The sequence below is a fragment of the Triturus cristatus genome, chromosome 7, assembly GCF_964204655.1.
Source record: "Triturus cristatus chromosome 7, aTriCri1.1, whole genome shotgun sequence".
In the NCBI taxonomy this organism is placed as follows: domain Eukaryota; kingdom Metazoa; phylum Chordata; class Amphibia; order Caudata; family Salamandridae; genus Triturus; species Triturus cristatus.
This window is the reverse complement of record NC_140590.1, coordinates 1,563,426,234-1,563,444,788: the sequence shown is the minus strand read 5'-3', so window position 1 is coordinate 1,563,444,788 and position 18,555 is coordinate 1,563,426,234. Positions and strand designations below refer to the sequence as shown.

The following is an 18,555-nucleotide window of genomic DNA, read 5'->3' as shown; positions in this document are numbered from 1 at the left end:
TATCTTTTACCTTTTCCAGGTCTTTTCACAGGCTTGATTTGGCCAAGAGTATTTGGGTTATTTTAGATCGCCAGTAACGTCCAATGAGCCTGTTGCTTGTGGGTCTAGCCTTTTTCCCCTCCAAAGTCCTCCCTTACAATAGGTATCTTCCTAGCTTTCTGCAGAGGAAATCTAAGATATTATTAAAGACAAAGAAGCAAATGCAATATGGAATTCCTTTATTACTAGTTTGACCAGAAGCAATAAAAGATGATGACAAACATGGTGCCTCAGTTGCGATTCATTCATCAAGCTACTCTCTTAGTGCAGACGACACCAGCACCAAATAAAGATTAATGGAAATCTGTCCTTCTGAAGTAGGAAAGAAGAGACTCAGCCGATGACTTTTTCCTTGGAAATAGCAGAAGATACCAGTAGATGAGTCCATCAATGAAGTTGAATGCAGAAGATGAATCCAATGGAGACCATGTATAACCAGGAAGATGATGAAAAAAACAACTTTGACAAGGCAGAGGTCACAGCAAATTCAAGTAATTTACACTTAACCTGAAAAGTAAAAGGCACTGATTAGGAAGAGGCAACACTAGTAAATACAAAGCAAAAATAATAATGTCTAAAAGATCAGCTTTCCAGTATGCTCAGTCACCCAAGCAAGCAAATGGTTTGTGAAATGTCATGCACGTATGCTCACCATTATCAGGTGACCAGAATTTGGTTATGGGATACTGAGGGTGGGATCCTTTGTTTCTGGTTGCCATACTTGCAACAAATTCCAGCTATGTTAAGTTTTGTATCAGAATGGGGAATAAATACACTGACCCTAGAATGCAGATTTCTTAACGGTTCGGTCTTCCCCAGTTCTGTAGACAAATATGTTAGCATGTTCCACCTTCTTGCTGCAGCAGAAAAGGTCAGCTAATGTGGCCGTTAGGGCAGAAAGTAGGGATGGGGTTTGGAGGGGTCAGGACAAGGCAGAAACAGTAGGGATGAGCAATGTCTGCTCCATGTGTTACTCTGTGTGGGTAGAGGAGGGTAAAGGGTGGTTGAGCCCCAAGCACTGCCAGTGCACAACAAGAAATTAGTATTGACAAAGCCAATAGGGTTGACTTTTGAGTATTGCATACAAGTAAATGAACATTACATACTCGTGCCATGAATACATTCAGCATGAACACAAGCAAACAAACCAACATACATATATGCATCCATTTTCATAATTTCCAATGGACATACAGGAACCAGTGTACACGGATCAGCAAATGTACAGGTATTGATGCACACACAGCAACAGTCATACTGCATTGCATACAAGAGCACAGTGTGATGTGCATGAGAGGAACACAGGATGGTACAAGGGAGCAATGGCGCTGCAGCAGGTGGCATTATGTGGTTTACAGTATGGATGTTTTCAGACTGTCTTTGGTTGTTTGACAATTAGCATTTTGCATGTTGGGATTTTTAATCCCATAATTGTAAAAGTGCAGAATTATTTGTCCCCCAATTCAAAGTTTTATTGGATAAAAAGTTAGATCTAACTGAAAGTGTCACAACCAACAAGAAATACTTGTCAACAATGTACTTGGATGAGATTGAAAAACTGCTGTTGATGAATTGTGTTGTTTGTGTTTTGCTGTTCTTTGCATTTTGGTGTCTCATTAAGAACAAAATATATATCTAAAGTGATAATTATATCAGAACAGATCAAAAACACTATAAATGCTTTGGTGCTCGAGGCAATAAAAGCACTTACCTGGCAGTTGCACAAATTGGAAATGCAAGTGGAGCTGACACTCATGCTTGTGCGGACTGGGCTATCAATTGACAAGAAGACTGACGCACTTAACAATATAATAGAATTCCTGCTAAACAAGAGTAAGAATAGCACTGCAACAGCAGACAACACAAGTGAGGCTATAATCGACAAACTAACCTCCCTTCCTGATCTACTAAAAACATTGATAAAACAATGAAAACTTGCAGAGTGAGAAGATTACCACGCAACAAGTGATAGGAACTAGGAAGGAGAAGGAACTGCAGGAAAATGGAAGTGCACAACTAGATATAAAAATATAAGAAACCAGCAGTGACAAGCCCTGCGATATGAACAAGAGGATACCATGCACTAAAATTCAAACGCAACCACAACCCTTTGATGAAGAGATTGAACATGACCAGCCCCTAGCACAGGACAACTATAATGTACAAAAAGAAGCACAATCATCAACATCGAGCAAGCTAGAAAATCAGGAGGACAACATAGATGAGATAAGATCAGAGGCTGTGAAGTTCTACCCCATCTTCTTCCCAAAGACATGGACTACCTGTAAATCTGAAGAAAGCTCATAACACGAATGTGCTGGGGCAAGAGAAGAAACAAACAAAACAACAACAAATAATGGATCACAAACAGACCTGGGACACAAAGGAAAAAGGGAAAGCTATACCCAGACAGTTCCCCAAATCTCACCTAATGAACAAATTAGGACATCCCCACATGCAGTGAACAATGACACTATCGGTGGGACCCTCATACAAACAAGGTCCTGCACACTAACCATGCAGCAAGCGACAGAGTATGAGAGAGGAGCATGCACAAGAAGAAAAACACAACACCAGAACATCCCAGACTGGGTAGAAGTGCGGACCCAGGGAGGGAAAATTCCAACACTTGGGCCACAAACGGAAATAGGGTAGACTGAAAGATCAAACAGACAATGCACAGTAGTAGAGAATGGGCAAGACGTGGCCAACAAAGACAACAGACAAAAGGATATAGTGTATGTTGGTCTGCATTAGATGAACATGGGCATGGATCTGATTCACCACACACCAACAAAAATGAAAGACATATTTACCAGCAAGACACGAATCAGGATAAGGCAGCAAACGAGGAACACCGACCAACATCGGCATTGCCAGCTCTAATACTCACCCCGAGTTCAACATGAAAGGGGCATCGGCATCTTAAACGGGTCTCATATACTACACCTATTACATAACATACCCTCTCTATCCTAACTTACCACAGCACATCTAATTTCACTGAAATTAAGGGGCTACCCAAGGATCAGCCAAAGTGAATCCACATTAACGGAGTGAACTGATATTTCCGATGTTCAGAACATTTTACGAGAAAGCAAGCAATTCTAAGTATATCAATCAACAAACCAACTACAGAAGAATATCAACATGTGCTAACAGGAAGGCAGAATACAATCTGGCGCCACAAAGAAGCAAGTATAATCTTTAGAGGAACCCAAAGAATAACCCCCTCAGTTGGGGGGAGTAAGATCAAAATTCAATTGTCTAACAGCAGGAGCAAAAATCTCAAGACAGAGGATCAGATAAAACATGCATACCCAGATCAATCGAATTGGGCCTGGCTCCCTACAGCTCGGCTAAACTCCTAGGGTAGGGAAAAAAACAACATCAAACCCCATAAACTGCAACCTTAGATAATTAATTGGAATGTGGCAGGCCTACACACCCTTATGACAGATGACAAGACACTGGAAATTTTAAATACAGGTGATATTCTATGCATGCAAGAAACATGGTCGACTATCTCCATTCCAATTCTAGGGTTTCAAACTATCTGCCCAAATAAATATCTGTTTGGAAGATCAATAGGCGGCCTCATACTATATGTGAAACAAGACCTGTGTGTGAAATTCAGAGAATGGGCAAACAACTCCTGGGATATACAGGCAGTCAACATAAACGGGCTTGTACTGGATGAAAGACCAAACTCAATATCACTGATGAACCTGTACGTTAATCCCCATAGAGATACAAAATTGGCTAAGGTTAAGAACATCACTGAATGAATAAAGGCATTTCTATACAAGTATCCAGGGAACCAGTATATAATGGCTAGTGATTTCAATACCCAAAAGTTAGACCAATTTAAAATAACACAAGGAGGCCAACAAAGAAGGATTTTACAAGTTTGTCTTAGTGAATTCAAACTTGGGTCTGCGACCCCAGACGGGCCCAAGAAGGGGCATCTCGATCCACACTTATAAAGACATATCAACCTTGGATTACATCTTCTTAAGTAAGGAGTTAATAAAACAGTGCACAACCTACCAAGCGCAACAAAGGAGTGAAAGCAATAATTATCTTATCATTATAGAAATCAACATAGGTGTAAAGGAAAGGTTCACATTAACCACAATCCAGCAGGTTGCATGCTTGAAACAAACGCGGGCCACTGACATAAATAATTAAATGGGGTCCAGCCAACATGAATAACCACGAAGGCTGGAAACATACTCTTACAACCTCACTGCTAGAAAAGCTGCATGCGTTATTAGTGCTTCAAAATCGCAGAAAACAGAAATTAGTGCCCAAAAGAGGGTGGTCGCCTTGACTAAACCAACCCAGAAGCTTCTCGAGAGCAAAAGGTTGTGTCGACAAGCAGAAAAACAACATCAAAAAGAAAGGACAATGTCACAGAAAGTCAAATGAAAGAGGCTAGAAAACAGCATAAAATAGTTGCATGGAGCCTAAAGCAACGACAAATTCAGAAACAATGGAAACATACTTACACATTGTTATTGCCCAGTAAGTTATGAGAATTTTGGGTATACATAAATGGCCTAGCAAATACAACGTATGGCGAGGAGAATGTTGTACCATCCTCTGTATGGGAGACGCATGTAAAAAATTATATGTAGACTCAGGCAAAACACAGTCTATCCATACGGTCCCGCTGAAGAATTCCTTAGAAGACCTGGAGGATAGTCAGATGTTACTTACTAAGGTGGAGATAGTAAAGATATAGAAAAGCACCCAGAGAGATGGGCGACAGGGCCTAATGGCCTACCCGAGATAATCTTTAAAGAAGACTGAACCTTTGGGGCTCCATTGATGCTTCATCTGTTAAACGAATGTCTTGCCATATCTATCATACCGGAAATTTGGAAAGGGCTCGATCCTCCACCCAATACACAAAAAGGGGGATCCCACTCGGCCTTAAAATTACAGGCTAATCGCCCTACTGGATGTGTGGCAAAACATTTGCCAAAGTGCTTCTACCAGAACTAGAACAATGGATACACGATAAGAGAATCATTTCGGGTTTTGACCTAACGCCTCTACCATGGACAATGTTATTGCCCTCCCTTACCTGAATTTTAAAGCCTGCAAAACAAATACTCCTCCTTTGTATGCTTTGTAGACTACAGTGCGGCATTTGATAGTATGACCGTAACATCCTATGGTAAAAAATACCAGGACGGGGCATACCGAGACAACTGCTTGCAGCAATAACAGCGTTATACAAGAACAACTGGGTGAGGATCAAGATAACACAATCACATGCCACGGCACGGATCCTCACCAACAGAGGACTCATGCAGGGATGCATACTTGCCCCAGCACTATTCAATCTGTATACAGCAGACCTTGGGAAAGAACTATTTATTGAAAGGCAAAATTTTCCCACTCATATTGGGTGGACGAAACTTACAATAATACAATACGAGTTGGCTGATGGATTCGGGAAAACAGACATTACAGGTGTAGGCACTAGCAGGGAAAGCTGCAAAAACTACATACACACTATCAAAATTGGATCACAAATTAAACAATCAGTCTGCTGAGGCAATTTGAAGAGCCATTGGGGCCAAATTAGTGCGTACAATAAATTATGGCCACCTTGCTTAACCAGGAAAGGTTAACTGAGACATTGGAGCGCTGCCGCATAGCCTCTACAAGAAAATATTCTGCATGCTAAATAACACTCGGCGCACCCTAATCTGGTTAGAATTCAATCTAGTAAGCATGGATATAGAGTGTAAAAAAGATATAGTCAAACTCTACCTCCAGGTGACCTGGGCCGATCCCGAGTCCCTGAGGGGTGCCCTTAAGGCTATGTTATTAGATAAGAAAAGCACTTGGGCGAAATACCTTGACTCAGCTAAATCAATGCTAAATATGGATCCAGTGCACTTGACAGACCTCCCAATCACTTAAGCACAACTAAAGAAGAAATTACACACGCCAGGAAGGTCACAAGGAAACTGAACATAAATCAGGCAAAAAACATCAGAGGTGCAGAGGAGCTTGCAGCATCATATGAAGCTTTCCTCTGTCAACCATACCAGAGAGCAGCTATTGGAAAATATGCGTTTAAGAATATCTTAGCAGTTACTCTCCTAATAACGCCTATAAGGGAATACAGGGCACACTGGGAGAACTGGGCTGAGGTACAGGAGCAATGTAGGCAGTGTCAATGTCACTCCGAATCGGTTGCTCTTGTATAAGCCTAATACAACAGAGACAAAGGTACCCAAGGCCAATCTTTGTGCAGCATTAGACAAGACAAGAACATCCAAGGAGGCTTTATCGCTCATCTATACCTCAGTAATTGCAAAGGAGCTAGCACAGTTTGGCAAATTCTTCTCAGAATCTGGTAGGCTTCTACAAAAGGTTGGACAAATAACGAGGGCTGCCTGTGAGGGGACTACTACTGTTTTTGTCCTTCGAACAGTTGACACCTGATAAAATGTTAGGGATAAAAGGGAGGCCGTTACTTCTTCAGCCCAACTTGGACTTTATCCTCGGATCTTGCTGACCAAGATGAACTCTCTTTTAAAAAATATTTTAAAGTGTTCTTTATTTGCATTTACCCAAGTACAGTCCTATTCATCTTGACTCAATCAACTTGCACAGGTGTAGTTCGGTCCAGCTAAGATCACAGAAGTGGACGAAACGAGCTTACTGAACCTCCAACTCAGTACGATACAAGGCCACTTGCTTTAATGTTGTACAAAATGGACTGAACTCACAATGAAATTCAGGCTATCAGTGCAAAGTTTCACATGCACAGTTTGTTCAGTTGCTCATTTGCACAAGTTTTTTTTCTCAATCCAGTTAAGTTTTCATATGTCACTCTGGTACTATCTCACACAGCACTTGACTGAATCACATAATGAAATGTGTATCTGTGATTTATCTATGTTTGCACTATCTTTGTACCAGGAATTTTAACTGACTTAGGGGCATATCAGCAACAGCAACAGCTCTTAGCGTGAGGATAATTATCGCCGGGTACCGTGGATTTTTATCGCTGAGATAGCGTGCTATTAGCAACGCTTATCTCCTCAGCGATAAAAATCCTCACACTAACTACCTAACGTGAGATTAAATAATCTCACGTAGTGTGACGTTAGCTTGCTGATAGGGCCTCACAAACTTAGCCATGATATCCACCTTCCATAGGATATCATGGCTAAGTCAGTCCTGAAGCAGGCGTAAGGAAAGTAGCGATAACAGGGGTTATCGCTACTTTTCCTGCCGCTATGCTTCATAGCGTGGGGCTTGATGATAGGAGAAATGTCGACATTTCTCCTGTCATGTTAGGTCAGGAACGCACACTTTGCATCTCATTAGAGATGCAAAGCTGGGCGTTAGGAACCACCACGCTAAAGCAAGGTTTCACGCGTTAGCGTGGCCTTGCTAATTAGGCAATAAAATGAAAGCGGAGACAATTTTTTATCGCCTGCTTGTAAATATGCCCCCAAATTCTCTAAATAAACTATTAAACTACTAATAATAAAACATATTTCCATTAACTGCCAGTGTTTGGACATTACAACAGAAGCAAAGAGTCCATGCCGAAAATCATGTAATGAGATTTGCAAAAGATAACAGAATAAAGGAACTTTGTTATCACTAGCCAAAGCACTGCCTGAACCAAATGAATATTACGAAGATGGCATTTCTTCATATAATTGATTAGATGAATACGTTACATATATGTTTTTTTTTCTGAGCAGGAGGTAAATGGGAGTGAGGGTGCCAAGTCAGGCTGTGGGGTCAAGACAGTGTCCAGAATCTGGGCAGGCTGGTACCTGGATGGGGGATCAATGAATGTCCCCCTATGCAGTGGGAGGTGCTGGCAAGGACCTGGTCGGGCTGGGCTGTGCTGGTGCCCTCTTCATGTGCTCAAACTGTCATTTCCATTTCTGCCTGGTAAAATAGGGCCCAGTGTTCCCATACCCACTATTCCTGGGCATGGGAACACTGGGACGCATAGATCAGGTGGAGTGATATCCCCAGGAGATACTGCTTGCAATAAGGCTCTTAAGCTGGGCTTTCTATGCAGATTGTTTCCTGGTCATCACTGCTATGAAAGTTATTAATTATGGTGGTTGAAAATACCAGGGCCATTCCTACATTGTATTCTAGAAACATCACTAACTATGGGAATTTGTTTTAAAAAATAAATAAATGAGACAGCCAGCATTACAGCCAGCATTACAATTACAGTGAAAGTGATCTTGCTGTGTAGGTTTGAGCATAATAGACAAAAAGTCCCCACCAGAGATCTTTAAATATGGCAGCTGAGACGTTTTAAGGCATGAGCAGAGTGTGCATGAGCAGAATGGGCAAACGGTCAGGGTCCTCATCTTTCAAGGGGCCCCTCAGTCTCACCTTTATCTATTTCATTACACAAGCCGTTCTCCTCTTTTCCTACCTCTAACTCTTTCTCCCTTTGTGAAGATTATCTTAAGGATATTGGTTTACATGCTTCAAAGGGAAAACCGGTCGCAAACGGGCAGATTCTCAGAATCTGCGACTGGTATTTTTGTATTTGGGATGCATCCTCCCAAATGGAAAAATCGCAAATTGCAATTGCATTTAAGGAATCGCAAATTGCGATGCCTTGAATGCAATGCAAGATGGTATTTAAAATAGCGATTTCGCTATTAGGGTCCGCTAAATACAGAAAAACTAAAGCTGATGGTATTCAGTGAAAATTTTGAAAAATGCATTTTTCAAAGTTCCAGGATAGACATACACATGCCCTTAGGGCATGTGTGTGTGCAACATGGGTACACATATCAATTTCAGGGGTGCAACAAGGTGTCCTTTTGGCACCCTTGCACCCTTGAAATTGCATGCGCAGTTTGCGAGTATGTATTGTGTAATTGGAAATGATGCAGGCCCATAGGAATGAATGGGAATCCATTCCTTAATTGCGACTCACAATTAAGGAATGTTTAGGAATTGCTATTTTTTTTGCGTTTCCTACATGCATAGGCTTTTGCGATTCCTTAATAATCGCAATCGCAAAAGCCTAAATTGATGCATGTGCCCCTTTATGCCCTAAACAAGGCATATTTAATTTTTTACATAATTACCTTCTATTTGTTGCAACTTATTGGCCATACGAACAGAAAGCATTTTCACCCTTATAAGGACAGGGCATTCCCAGATTTCACATTACTGGTAGACCTGGAAATTGGTCAAAATGCTATGCCTCTCCAGGTGAGGTGTTATTTTTCCTCTTTCTATGTGTGCTGCATTCAGAAAGAGGAAAGTGCCTCAGAGGATTGCTGTTGTGCAGGACGGTGTCCTTTCCTCAACAAAAACACGGCCTGATTACAAGGCAGGCACCCTTGCAACATGGCACAAAGGTGCCTGCGTTGGCGCTAGGCAGCTAAAAGGGTGCCAGCTCAAGGAAAGGACAGGAACACGCTGTATAATGTTCAATACGGCACATTCTTGCTCTTTCACGGAGCGCAGCAAGGTGGTTTGCTGCACTGTGTGAAAGTTTGTTAAATGTGGCCTAAAGTTCTGAAAAGAAATGCTGAAGATCAGGAAAAGTTCTGGTGCTAGTGGCCCAAAGCTGGTTGGCTCACATTCTTTTGAGTGCTTCTGGCGTTGAAATGACCAATGTTCTGAGCGGTGTTCCTTAATCGTGTTCTCTTGCATTCGACCACCATCAGTCTTTTGGGAATTTAAACCTAAACCTAAAAGTCAACAAGACAGATCTCTAGTGCTCTACCTACATTAATGGGCAATATCCTGAACCCTGTGCCTCAGCTCTAGTCCACATCCTGATGCTCTACATCTGAACTCTGAGCCTCCTGACCCTGGCTGATGAAGGCACTACACAATGCATGTTAACCACCAGTAGGTTGAATCAGTCATTAACTGGAACATTTTTCTAGAGTTTTCACTGGTCACAGGTTTAACCCAGAAATGGTTGTTGCTGCAGCAAATAGAGTGAGATGTAATGTAATGTGACACTTACCTTTATAAACCGGCCTACAAATTCGAGAGCATCCGTATGGGCAGCACAATTCGTTTTCTTTGCAATTATCACATTGAATATCGCAAGTGGTTACTAATCCTGGAGGAAGGTCGTTAGGTGGGCACGTTCCTGCTATAAAACAGAATAATTGTGTAAGAATGCAACCTGAATTTTATAACCAGAGTCTTTCTCTTATTCTGGGCCCCTGCCTGTTCTTACCCCTGGAGTCCACTTTTATTTGTGGCCCCTGTGACCACTTGTCTTCTGCTTCTTACTGTGCTCAAGTGCCTATCCAGTGGTGCCTTAGAATCTCTCTCTGCCCTGTAACTTCCTGGGCCCTCTACTGTGATCCGTCAGGCTTCTCCTTGGTCATATGACTCCTCAGACTTCTCATCTAGCAGTGTTCAGCACCCTTGTATATTCTGTGCTTCTTGTGTGACTCCTCATGGCCCTCCTTTGCTCTGCAAGTCCTGAGAGCATCTCCCCATGCAGGAAATTGTCTAGGCCTTTCCTGTCTTGTAAATCTCAAGGCTCGGTCACCACAAGCGCCCAGGGCATTTCTCCTGTATGTCATGACTCACATCGGACTCATCTGTGAGTCCAGAGGGCTCTTCCCTACACTTGACATTCATGGGGCGTTCACCGTACTCTGACAATTCAGCTCTACACTCTGTTTTATGACTCTTAACCCTATCTTCCCAACCTGGTATTACTTGTCGCCCTCAATACCTTTATGCCTTTTCAGCTCATATGACCTCTCACCTCGACTCGGACCATGGCTCCTCCTTTGCCTTGTACGTTGGGCCTGGTCTGCAACCACCTAGTCACCTCTCTGTTCTGTGTTTCTACTTCTACTTTCTGTCATGTCACTACCCAAGGTCTTGGTCTCTGAGTCTTATTGGACATTTCACCTTTTGTGACTCTTTAGACTCCTCCCCAGTCACATGACTCTTCCTGGATTACATTTCCAATTTATGACATTTAATAACCAAATGATAAAAGGCAGCAGTGACAACTTATCAGAATGACTTAAAATCACTATGTTTATTTTGCCGGAGATGCAAAAAAGCTACATACACATAAAAGGAATGGAAAGGGAAATTATGTACATTACCAGTGGATTTCATGAAAATCTGGCATGAATCCTAACAGAATCATCCACTGAAAGAACAAGAGTTCAGTGCTGCTCTTCTAACGTAGGATTTGGAAATGGCTGTTCAAATGTGTTCACCTCTTTGAGCCCCTCGCTTCAGTAGCCATTAAACCAGGGAGGTGGATGTAGTTTGCCTTCCACATAGGAGCACATTAGGAGGGTGCTCCTGGGCAAGTAAATAGGAAGTGGCCATCAGGTCTGCCTATTCACCAACATTCTGTGGCCAAACAAAGGTGGAATTTGCTAAAGTTGCAAAGCCACTAATTAGCACATTGAAGACGTCACTGGAAATTACTTCACATGACCTTTGGCCTGATGACAACATCATAGGAAATCACAATATTGCCATGGGACTCGGATCAGACAAAATGAGTTGTATTACTGAATATCGACCCCCAAAATATTGCAGTACTAGAATATCAAGGACAGAATATCAAAGGACAAAATAGCAACAGGTAAGTGCATATAGGGAAGTATAGATTTACTATTTCTAACTCCACATCTGCGTGCCTTGAAGATACATATCACCAGGGTCCATCTATGTGGAGTTAGATATTGAAACTAGACTCACTTAGGTGTCGATATTTTATTTTGGACATTTTGTATCGATATTTTGTCTCATCGATATTCTGGTGTCTATATTCAGGGTGCGTAAAAACAAAATGTCCGTAGCCACTGACCTAGATTACATCATCAGTTATAAATTACATAAATGGGTATCTTTTGTGCTCTGTGGCCAGTTCTAATTTCCCTAACACATCCCTGCATCTGCAAGAATTGAACACAGGCCTGTGCAGTGTCAGCTAGTAACTGTGGCAGCAGCTGTGAGGAATGCATCTTAGAACATTAATCCGGCTTTCAGAGACTTCTGGGTTCCTGTTGTAAACGGGTTCTCCGCGCACTTTCCCCACAAATTTTAATTATTTTATGTTTGGGTTAATGGGCTCCTACTCTTCTGAACTCCTTACAATAAGTGTCTCAATATTAAAAAAACAGAGAGTACATGACACATTGGTATCAATGAATGAAACAGAAAGGTGAAAAACAGCAAAATGCCTGGAGCCAGTATTAAAAGTTACAAAAACCATATTACTCACACCAAAACAAAATGGCCAAAATGTAGTTATAAGACTGGGAAAATCCAGTGATTAAAAATGATTCCAGATAAGAGCTTATCAAGCAACTTTAGAGCCCAAAGACAAGGACCGCGGTGAAAAGACTCACAGCTGCATTACACAAAGATAGCACTGGGAGCACTAATTTAAGCCACTGTGGCCCATATCATGGTAGGTAGCATTGCCTCAGCGCAGTGCTTGTTTTTAGGCGCCGGCAGTGGTCAAATTAATTCATTTAACTCTATATTTGTCTGAGTTAGGTCTTCATTTTCACACAGTGCACGTCGGAAACAGTGAGCAGGGTTGACTCTTTCTATTTCTATGCTAAGCGGCCTAAATTAATGCGCTCAGTAAGTATTCAGTTAAATATATTGACTTGACACACCATCTAAAAACAGGCACTCAGGTCTGCACTGAGGCAACACATCTCTTCATGGTAAGTCCTAGTCTCCATCACAGTTTTGAGCTAACTGGGGTCTTACGTAGTTGAAGTGTGGAGCAGCTCTTTTTTACCACCTTAGTAGATGGCTACTCATCACTGGAACTTTCAAGGCATGTGCTGCTTTTGGCTGGAAAAGTGCCACTTTTGTTGACATCTCTAAAGTAAGCCTCACAACATAGCACAATAACATACTCAAAGCAACACTTCACCACTATATCATAGATGTTAGAAATGGGGGTCTCTAGTTGGCAGAGGTGGGTACCTTTGTCAAAATAGGGAACCTGGCTTCTAGTCAGGGTAAGGGGGATACACTTCTAAATTAACCCCTGTTCACCTCCTTGGTAGCTTGGCACGAGCAGACAGGCTTATCTCAGAGGCAGTGTGTAAAGCCTTTGTGAACAAACACAGTGTTACAGTCAAAACACTACAAATGGACACCACACCAGTTTAGAAAAATAGCAAACCTTTATCTAAACCAACAAGACCAAATACGATAAAAATCCAACATACAATACTCTTGAAAAATAGTACTTGTGCAAAATAACCTTTAACTTGCAGGTAAATCAATAAAAAAACAGTTCCTCCGACTCGGTAGCTCCTCCTGAGTCTAACAATTTCAGCCAACCGCATCGATACAGGCCAGCTAAAGCATTGACAGACTCAGACACAGTACCTTTCTTGTTGCAAGTAACACGTCGGTGCGAATCGGTCGGGGCAAACGTCGCAGGCGCGTTGTGAAATGGAGCGTTGCAGCAGACGATGTCCTCAGGATTCGGTGCAGGCAGTTGCTCGTTGACGGAGTCAGTGAAACCAGGGTTTGCGTTGAAGAGTGAGACGGTGCTTGCTGCGGTGCTGGCAGGTCACGGTGCGGCGATGGAGCTGGTCGATGTTCGGGTCGGGCAGAAATAAAGTCGTTGACATCCTTGCAGCGTGTAGCGAAGCGTTGGAGTGCGGTGCCCACAGGACACGGTGCAAGCAGCAGTTCGTTGATGGAGTCGGTGAGACCATGGTTGCATTGTGAAGCGAGGTGTTGCTCTCGGCAGTGCTTTCAGGACACAGGATGCTGCGACGAACTGGATGACAGAGGCGGTTACCTTTGTCTTCTGCAGAGACGATCAGAGATGGTGCCTACAGACATGGTGAGGTCTTTGCTGTTCCTGAGACCTCTAGAACAGGGGGCAAGTTCAGTTCAAGTTCTTGGAGATCTTCTCTTCAAGCAGGAGAAAAAGCAAGCAGCAAAGTCCTTTTCTCCTTCGCTTGGCAGCTGATAGCCACTGCAGGCCAACCCCAGACAGCAAACAGCACAGGATTCCTCCTCAGCTCCTCTAGCTCTTCTCCTTGGCAAAGGTTCCTCTTGATTTTCCAGAAGTGATCTCAAAGTCTGGGGTCTGGGCCCCTCTTTTTATATACACAAATCCTTTGTTCTCTGAAGGCAGAGAGTGTCTATACCCAGACAAAACCAGTTCTGTCCTCACTGGTGCAGCTTCCTGGCAGGAGGTGGAGACAGCATTGTTGAAGGCAGACCAGGCCCATTCAGGTGAAAAGAAATCTCCTCCCCTACTCTCAATGCAGCCCAGGTCTATTCACCCAAGCCCTGACTCATCAGACTTTTGGAGCCACTGCCCCACTTCAGCGCCTGTCATCCAAAGGCCCGACATGCAAAACACAAACCTAGCAGAGGCACACTGGATGGTTAGGCAAGAAAATACCTACTTTCTAAAAGCGGTATTTCAAACACAGAATGTAAAAATTCCCCTCACTAAAAGATGCATTTTAACATTCTGAGTTCAAGCATACTAAACTTTATTTTCCTACCTGGTTCCCAGGGTCAGTTATGTTTATAAGATGTTATAAACAAACTCCCCATTCTCTCTTATAGTAACAGGTAGCCTTGCAATAGTGAAAAACTAAATTGGCAGCAATTCACTATCAGGACATGTCACACACTTTAGGGAATGTCCTGCCTTTCACATACACTGCACCCTGCCCACAGGGGTACCTTAGGCTTACCTTAGAGGTGCCTGACATGTAAGAAAAGGGAAGGTTAGGGCCTGGCAAGTGGGTGCACTTGCCAAGTCGACATGGCAGTACCAGACTGCACACAGGCTCTGCAATGGCAGGCCAGAGTTACATTTACAGGCTGCTTCTGTGGGTGGCACATTCAGTGCTGCAAGTCCACCAGCAGCATTTGATTTACAGGCCCTGGTCACACACGGTGCACTGTACTAGGAACTGACTAATAAATCAAATAGCCAATCATGGAAACAACAATACATAACAGTTAATTTACAGAGGGAGCACTTGCACTTTAGCACTGAACAGCAGTGGCAAAGTGCCCAAAGTATCTAGACCAGCAAAACGAAGTCCAAAACATAGCAACAACACGGGAGGCAAAGGCAAAAATGCAGGGGAGAACCATGCCAATGGTGCCATGTCTAACAATAGACAAACAACAAAACAGTCAAAATGGAACGCCACATAGCAACTAGAATAAAACACAACAAAATCATATTGTATTAATGAAGAACAGCAAAAGAACACTTCACCGCCAAAATTCCACACATCAGGGTGTGCAAAAGTTCTATACATTTCCTTCTCCGGAATCATCTTTTCATAAAATGACAATAAAAGGTGTTTGGAGCATGTACTGCCTTAACACACCACCAAAGACATGAAATAACGTCAGGCATGAATGTTTTGTGATTGACTCCCCAGTCTCTCTGGTCACTTTGATTAGAGTTAGTAACTTATCCGAAGTTATTTCCCTACGTTTTGCCTTCATACAAGGTTCTTACCTGCAAACTGTCTTACAAATTCCATAAGGCACATATTTGCTATGGCTTTCATATTTTTCTGTGCTCTTTATCTATTCTGTGTGATATCAGCAAGCATAAACCCAACGTTGTGATAAGGATAAGCCATGGATTCTATGAAGAATTATGCTCAATGTTTCAAAACATCGGTGGGTCATTAAATAAGAGTAATCAATAAATATCAATACATTTATTGTTTAACATATGCCTTTATAAAGGTCAAATTGACTAAATGAATGATAAATCCCCAGGCACACACACGAATTAGGCATTAGATGTGAAGGTAGGTAAAAACATGTAGAATTATAGATGGGCAACATTGTTACTGGGTTGTTTTTCACTGAGTGGGTCTGAGTGACATCAAATAGACAACAGTAGCGAAGTTCAAATTATCTATGATGTCATTCAGAATCCTGTGGTGAGCCTATCTCTGGATCACCAAGAATCAGCACCATGAGATGGATCTGTGTGGCCCCACCTTGACAGGAGATGGAGGTCAACCCCAAGTAGAGAACAAGCAGCACAGGGAAGAGAAAGGTGGCGCTGCCTGTCTTTATGGTGAGCTTGGCTTTTGTATGGATCTCAGGAATGTACCAGGTTATGTTGGAGGTAGCGCTATATCTTGGGCTTGAGCAGGGTTTGACAGGTTGGTTTAGTAACCAAGTGATGCAATGCTGTCAAATCTGAATGTCACAACTGTGCAAACTCACTTGGTTAGCCAAGACAAGGAAATGTCCAGATTCAGAATGTTTTTAAATGTGTTGGGTAATTGTGCTTTCCTTATTCCATTGTATTTATGCAATTCATAATTTTGCTTGTTTGTCTTACCAAAATATGTTTGCCAATCCAAACGTCAATGTGCTTGATTATTTTCCCCAGTTGTGTGTGCCAGCCAAGAGACTTTACTTTCATGTTGCAGCTACACAATGGAAAGATGAGGCTGGTGCACTATGTGTAAACAGCCCTTCCCACATATTCTCTATCCACACAGCCATGAGGCATCTTTCACTGAACCCCTAGACTTCACAGGCCTATTGCACTAGAAATGCACATTTTGGAATGGGTTTCAGAAGTGATCAATGATACACCTGACTCTCAGGGTTCAAGCCAGCATATGTTCCTGTTCACCGTGGTTGCATCGCTTGCACAGCAATTGGGATCTGTGCACAGCAGAAGTTTCTTTATGTCAAACATGTAATCCATTGCCGCCCAGCCCGAACTGTTGCATGAGTCAGTCTGGAGGAGGGACGAGCTAATAGCTAAAAGCAGCCCTGGCAAATTTATTTAATACCAGACTCAAAGTGCAGGGAATGAGCATAGCAAGAAGCCCAACTTACTCCTGAGAGGTATGTGAATGAATGAATGAATGAATGAATGAATGAATGAATGAATGAATGAATGAATGAATGAAAAGACATTTGTAGAGCGCATGGCTACCCGGGAGTGTCCCAGCGCTATAGATATGATCAAGAGCAGGTGCGAACTAAGGAAATAGCAGAGTCTTTAATTTTTTGCGGAAGGCCATGTGATTGGGAATAGTGCGAAGTTGGAGTGGGAGGGAGTTCCAGAGCTTGGAGGCATAGTAGGAGAAGAGCCACCCCCCGCTTCTGGACCTTTTTATTCTGGGGACTTTTGCGAGATGAAGATTGTCAGATCTCAGTTCCCTATTGGATTTATAGAGACTGATGAGGATGAATTAATGGGAGGGCCCGTCCCAAGCAGCGTTTTGTGCGCAATACACAGATTTGAATTTGATGTGTTCCATCACGGGGAGCCAATGAAGGGATTGGAGTGAGGGCTTGGCTGATTGCCTAGTCGAGGATCCTGTAAGTAATCTGGCTGCACAGTTCTGGACTAATTGAAGTTTGGAAATCACAGATGCAGGGGAGCCCAAATAAAGGGCGTTCCCATAGTCCAGCCGTATGTGGGCTTCTCATCTTAAAAAAAATGGAGGCAAGCAACGCTTTTCTCAATATAAGTTTTCAAATACAATAACTAAAAAGCACAGGTTTCACAAAACATTCAGAAGTGGATATCAGATCAGGAAGCGAAGTAGTTTTCCATCATGGTAGACATCTGGGTCGGATGTTTGCCAGATCATCGCCAGTGTGAAGAAGTACAATAATCCTAGTAGTATACAATACCTGTCTTCTTTATTGAAGTTGCTTCCAGTATACAGAAACGTCCTATCCACAGGGCACCCCATCAGCAACTGACACAGTGGAGTTCTGGAACACCCCAGAAACACCAACACCAAGAATACTGAACACTCCAAAATAGAATGAGCTTAGGCTAAGGCCCTGCAGCAGCATGGTACATACCAATTACCACAGAAATATTGCAGTGCTTCAGTGTCCACAAAGACTATTCTTTACCAGCAGATCATGCATGTGACTGTGCAAAACTGTAGCTCCTAATTCCTAGCACTGAGTGAACAGTGATCAAACATATTTGTACCACAGTTCAAAATGCCTGCTTGAAAAACTATTCGCCACTGGAAAGAAAACACAATATAAAATTCAGTGACAGGAGAATTAGCATGAAGCTGCTCATTACTCAGGATTCAACAGTTGTCTCAGAAATGAAACAATGTATAGGTTACTTATTGCACTTAGGCCATTAGTTTCACAGCCGGATTGTCCAGTGTGCACAGAATTCACAGAAGCATTAAGAGTTTCCCTCTAATACATAGTTTACACATATATTAGAAGTTGAGCTAGAAATCCCTGAAGCTGCAGAGATCTTGTAGGCTTGGGCCTCAGACAATATTGCAGAGGCTACATAGGTTGTACAGGCTTAAACTTCAATCAGCAGAGTTATCCACATTACTAGATGAGTTTCCAAGTACAAAGCTATCATATTGGTTGTACAAATCTTCCAGAACACTGGCTTTTGACAGCAATGTTAAGCCTTAGGTTACACTAATCTTACAGACTCAGCCAAAACACAGTTGAGTTGTCCATGTTGAAGAGATATGAAAGCTC

At 42.5% G+C, this 18,555-nt stretch overlaps 1 protein-coding gene across 1 annotated transcript in view; it reads right to left on the bottom strand.

The window, feature by feature from the left end:
- Window positions 1–201: 201 nt before the first annotated feature.
- Window positions 202–18,555, bottom strand: part of LOC146812384 (WAP four-disulfide core domain protein 15A-like) — a 45,105-nt gene continuing 26,751 nt past the window's right edge. The window contains exons 3-4 of the mRNA XM_085619389.1: window positions 10,049–10,180; window positions 202–546 (exon numbers count right to left, since the gene is read on the bottom strand). Coding sequence (XP_085475515.1) covers window positions 542–546; window positions 10,049–10,180 — 137 coding nt within the window. The 3' untranslated portion in view covers window positions 202–541. The remainder of the gene's footprint in view (window positions 547–10,048; window positions 10,181–18,555) is intronic.